The 6,000-nt window shown below is 33.3% G+C and overlaps 1 protein-coding gene across 1 annotated transcript; it reads left to right on the top strand.

Annotated features, from left to right (window-relative positions):
• Positions 1 to 3,797: 3,797 nt before the first annotated feature.
• On the top strand, positions 3,798 to 5,191 carry LOC142530210 (thaumatin-like protein 1). Its single transcript, XM_075636009.1, has 2 exons — positions 3,798 to 3,900; positions 4,527 to 5,191. The coding sequence occupies exons 1-2, from the start codon at positions 3,849 to 3,851 to the stop codon at positions 5,189 to 5,191; spliced, it is 717 nt and encodes a 238-aa protein (XP_075492124.1). The 5' UTR covers positions 3,798 to 3,848.
• Positions 5,192 to 6,000: the final 809 nt, after the last annotated feature.

The raw sequence follows: 6,000 nt of genomic DNA, 5'->3' as shown, positions 1-6,000 counted from the left end.
CAAATCCCCAAAAAAATGATGGCAATTTAGTGAATCTCATCACAGATCGAACAATGTCCGTCAATTTCCGATTACGATGTCCTGACACATCATTCAACTAAGATGTGACATGTGGGGTCCATTGTTAGATAATATCATTCTCCTTAAGGTATTCTTGAAATTCAGTACTTAAGTATTCTTCATCTAGATCAGATCAAAGCATTTTAAAACTTTTTTTTAATTGTTTATCTACTTCAGTTCTGAATTTTTTGAATCTTTCAAATGCTTCATACTTGTATTTAAAATACTCATACCAATACTTCGAGAAGTCACCGATAAAGATAATTAAGTAAGAATGCTAATGTCTTGTGCTAACATCCAGCGAGCCACACACATATGTATAAATCAAATCCAACAGGTCATGTGCACATTCCACTTTCCCTAGGAAATGAGCATTGGTCATTTTTCTTTTCGGATAGGATTTACATGTATTAAGAGACTTTACGTCTGACAAGTCAAACATGGCATCTTCCACTAGTTTGTGCATCCTTTTTTGAAAAATATTTTATAGCCTAGCGTGCTATAACTGTGCTTGATTTCGATTACCTTATTTTTTTGTTTGCTATTGAAATTATATTTACTAGGACGTTGTTAGTTGAAATATATTTTATTTTTAAGTTACAGATATCATTTTCTAATTCGTTTGTTTCAATTAAACATTCATTCTTCTAAATTTTGTAAATATTTTTAGAAAATAAACAATAAAATACATCTTTATCAATAATAAAAATAGAAATAATATTTTTAACCAAGTCATGAATGTATAAAACATATCTAAAAAGTAACTTAAAACTATTGTTTAATAATAAAACAATATCTCTGATGACCTTCATGGCAACCCTTGCTCCATTGCTTATCATCAGGAAGGTCTTACCATCACTTATCATCATACTTCTTGTCATCATCTGTAAATCATTACATGGATGATAATCACATCCATTATCTAATGCCCAATAAGTTGAATTAATGGAGATATTTACTTCAATATGAAACATATAATTGTCAGAACTCTTCTGTGCTCGATATTCTTGTAGTTGTGCTTCAATTGTCCAGGCTTATTGCATTGGAAATAAACATCCTCTGTCTTATTGAGCTTTGTAGGCCCTTTATAAGTGTTTGGAGCTTGTTTCTTGGTAGGTTTGTATTTCTTAAAAGGAGCAGAATGTTTTTTCCCTTCATTTGTGGGCCTTTTCTCGTCCTCAACAAATAGCCTACTAGGAAAACAAGTTTTTTCTTCTTGATGGTGGCTTCATATGCGATAAGCATATTGGCTAGCTCTTCAAGGCTAGCCTCCAGCTTGTTCAAATTGAAGTTCACCACAAACCCATCAAATGATGGCGACGATGACAACAGTAGAATGTCCGTGGAAAATTCGTTTGGGATGGCAAGGTACATGCCCACTAGCTACTCGAGGAGCCAATCATCCTCACACCATGCTCATGGACCGAGTCCCTTTTTCGCAGGCGTGATATCATGAGATCATTGACAGTAGCATGCCTTAAAAGACGTGTTTTTGTACCATACTACTCTTATAGTAACCGTAAATGTCAATCATATTTGCAACATCCTCAAACCACCTCCGCGATTCGTTTGACATAGAAGCTAACATATAACTCCTAGGTTGCAGGTCATGGTCCCATCATTTCTAAAACTTGGCCAATTCTTCGGCAGGGGCATTGGAAGCCGCCTCTTTTGGATAAGCCTTGTTGAGCACATATGGTATTTTCTCATAATTTAAAACAATTAAATTATTCAACCAATCTTGATAATTAGGTTCATTCATCTTATTTTGATCGAGAATAACAGATAGAGGATTTCGCGACGATATCATAAATATATTGAAATGAAAACAGAATAAATGTTACCAGCAATTTTAAAATATTTTATAAAACATAAAAATATGTTATTTTGTTTTTATGAATCATCTCTCACTATTTCTTGAAACATCTCGTATAGAACAAAACATTAGCTGGCCGTTGTATAAAAAACTATAGATGACGTAACCGTACAACCTCAGATCTTTTAAATGTTACAACTACTTCAAATATTTTGATCAATTGATACTCCCAACAAAGTAGACGAGTTACAAATTAGTTCATATAAACTAGTATATCTACGAAGGCTGTCAATTCCAGCACAAGTACAGAGGCCAGGCCAGATAAGGATTTGCACAATCATCCACTACCTTTATCTCAAAGTTGCTTACAGGTGGGCAAGCAGTTCTCAAGGGAGCTTCTCTATTTTCTGGTCTCCAGCAATGATATGCTCCACTCCACATGTTAGGTTGAAGTCGATCATAACTCGAGGATTTTCACATTCGAAAAGAATTAGTTTAAGCGAATCATAAGTTATTATTTACATTTAGAACATGTGAAGAATATTTTATGGATAACCACATTTATCATTCTTGTGTTGTGTGCCTTTGAAGATATGACAAGATGACATATTCAAACTGAATTTTAAGCAATATCTGCTGTTCTAGGTCAATAAAGTTGCAATGTTAGCGTGAGATGGAATTAGGATTTTAGTTAAGAATAATTATTGTTCCAAACAATGTATGTAAAAAGTGTAAGGAGGAAAAGCACGCAAGCATCTAAATAAAGACTTGGAGCCAAGCACGGAATGTGTACAATTACATCGACAAAACATATAAGTCTACAAACATGGGTGCATTGTAACAGTTTATTATTTTCACATCAGATGACAGAAAACACTTACTGTCATTATTTTGGATGAGTTAATGCAAGAAAACACCAAGAGGTCTACTACACACATTAAGAGGAAGTTAAAAAGTTAAAAGCCAAGGACATCATATGGATAAAAGGAAGTAACGTTGACTGTAAACTAAAGTATAAAATAGAAACCTGTTTGGAACTGGTGCAGCTAAATGCCAATATAGAAGGAAGATGGCTCGATACTCCGGCCATGAACTCCTCCCCAATCTTGGACATTCCATATCTAGTCGATCCTCAGTGCACAATAAATACATTTTCACCACGGATAGCATCCCATGGAAGCTAAGTTTGGGAATTGCCAGCCCAAAATCCAGATACATGACCTACAGCAGAAGGTTTCCAAAGATAAAGTGTGACATTTATATATAATATAATTACAATGATCTATATCAAAATTAACATTTATTTTTCTTATTGTCAAAAGCACACTTTTGACTTATAGTAGCCACGAACAGCAATTTAAGTTTCACTGTAGCATGTGATAATGAAATGTAAAACAATAAATTATTTTTCAAACAGAAGACGATACAAATATATTAGAGCTCATCATTTGCACCAAACAATGTTTTTAGGTTACAAAAATATCTTACATATAAACAAAGATAAAAATAAATAAAAAAATTATGCTCATTATTTGTATCTTTAAAGTCAATGGGTATTAATTTTTAGCACCCTTAGCTTGTCCACATTACTTTGTTTAAATCACACAATTTTTACTTTATAATCTAAAGTAATATTTCATAATATTTATCATTTTGTCTTTAGGTATCACTACTGAATTCCACCATGTTTTGCAAATCTTCAGTCAATTTAGAAACATATAGTGGATGATTGTTTGGCTAAACAAAAGTAATAATAACTTTCATGTGTATATCTTTCTAAAATATATATGTAAAATTTAATCAATCCAAATAAATTTAATTTTTCATTGCCAAAATAATGCCTCCAAAATTTCAATGGACTTTTGACTTTGCTATCGATCTGTGTGGTATATATATAAATGCAACATTGTGTGCCTGTAATATATATTTCTTTAAATATTATATCTAATCAATTCTGAAGAGACAAACTACGATGAAATTCGTTTGTTTACTTCTCACTGTTTCTCTATTGTGCTATGTTTATGGTGAGGTGTTTTTTTTAATATCTTTTAGAGAATACATACTTTTTTAATGATAATTTCATGGTAGAAAACTTTGTAATCGGAGACGAATTTTTTTGAGGAGAGTAAAGTTTTAAGTTGCTTTAGATTAAATTATTGAAAATCCGTGATTTTGAATTTATCTTCGTTATTAAATGAATTAAACAGAGAAAAATAAAATTCATTTTCTATTTGTTTACATCATGATTATATTATTTATAATGAATTTCAAATAACTTTAATATTTAAAAGATTTGAAATATATTGTGATTAATATTGATTTGGATTTCTTATATGTAAAAGTTATCTATACAATATAATTTACATTTGAATATATCCGAAAACCTTATATCTTTTGTGAACAAAGTTTGCATTTTCCCAAAAAAAAAAGTTTTATACATAATTTTTTTGCAACTTTTGCTTGAGGGTACGTTTACGACAATCAATATTCTCTATGGTTGTCCAATCGAACCTCACATTATATATAAAAACAATTATTGCTTTTTTTTTTGAAAATTTATATATGTAGAATATGATTACTGTATTAATTTCTAATTTTTTTTATAAGAATAAACAATATCTATTTAACTTATTTGGTTTTTCTTTAGGAGGTATGTCGGCAATGTTCACAATAAAAAACAATTGTCCATACACTATATGGCCCGCAACATTGACTAGCCGTGGGGGGTCAATTCCAACCGGGTTTGAATTGGGAAGCAAAGCTTCAACAACCCTCAATGCACCAGCCGGATGGTCGGGAAGGATTTGGGCTCGATCCGCCTGCTCAAATTCTGGAGGCAGATTCCAGTGTCTTGCCGGAGATTGCGGATCGGGTCAAGTTGCATGCAACGGAGCCGGCGGTACCCCTCCTGTATCTCTGATCGAATTCACTCTAAATGGAGATGGCAACAAAGATTATTACGACCTTAGCCTCGTCGATGGCTTCAATTTCCCTGTAGTCGTGGAGCCGCAGAGCGACGGTTGTCCTACTGCGGTTTGCCCCGTCGATATTAATAATCATGGATGTCCTAATGAATTGGCGGTGAGGGATGGAAGGGGTGGCGTGATTGGTTGTAAAAGTGCGTGTTTCGCTTTCAATCAGCCGCAGTATTGTTGCACCGGTCAGTATAGTACTCCAGACACGTGCAAGCCGACAAACTATTCGGAGATTTTCAAACGGCTGTGTCCTCAGGCGTATAGTTATGCTTACGACGATAAATCTAGCTTGTTCACATGTCCGGCAGGAGGTAATTACCTTGTTACCTTCTGTCCATGACCGGATTGCCAGCCGGATTGCCGGCCTATATTTGCATGTTTGTAATAAATACTGATATCAAAATAAACTTTATTCTTCTACATCAAATTTTTTGTTTGCTTTTCTAATTGTTTAGATGGAAAAAGGTCATTTGTTTAGCGTAGTAAAGATCTATGTTGGGTAATCAATTGAATCGTGATTCTTAAGACTCTATATGATCTAAAAAATTTGAGTTACACCGTTATCACTCATTATAGTTTTTGGCAAAACATCAAACGTTCGGTCCTACAATTGATATCATAGTCCATGGCACGAGTTCGAGTCTCATTGATGCAATGAGTATAATTATTGAGTTGAAAATTGTTGGGTACAACAATTGTTTATGCTGGGTAGAACAATCGAAACGTGGTGTTTGAGCTGTTGTACGATTTAAAAAATTTGAATTGCACTGTTACCACCAATTATAACTTTTAATAAATCGAAAAACACTCCATCATATTTATTGGATTAAGTGGTTTCCCCCATATCGTTCATTGAGAATTTACTAGCTAACCATTATTTAGTTAATTGCGACATCCTTATATCATTTCCAATTAGTAGTATGTCATCAACATGAAGTACTAGGAATGTCACTACACTCACACTAACCTCCTTGTAAACACAAAGTTTTACAGGATTCTTAACAAAGTCAAACTCTTTGATAATGTTGTCAAATCTGAGGTTCTAACTCCTTGATTCCTAGTTTGAATCCACAGATAGATCTCTGTAATTTGCATACTTTATACTCACTTTTCACTGTTGTGAATGTTTTAGGTTCAGACATGTAAATC

Source organism: Primulina tabacum, chromosome 16 (assembly GCF_025594145.1).
Source record: "Primulina tabacum isolate GXHZ01 chromosome 16, ASM2559414v2, whole genome shotgun sequence".
Taxonomy (NCBI): Eukaryota; Viridiplantae; Streptophyta; class Magnoliopsida; order Lamiales; family Gesneriaceae; genus Primulina; species Primulina tabacum.
Note: the sequence above shows the minus strand (reverse complement) of the source record. Positions and strands in the feature narration are given on the sequence as shown.

Excerpts from the sequence above, each read along its gene's own strand:
- LOC142530210 (XM_075636009.1), top strand. The coding sequence starts at position 3,849 with ATGAAATTCGTTTGTTTACTTCTCACTGTTTCTCTATTGTGCTATGTT. Across the intron at positions 3,901-4,526 it reads TCTATTGTGCTATGTTTATG|GTATGTCGGCAATGTTCACA; the intron begins GTGAGGTGTTTT and ends TTTCTTTAGGAG.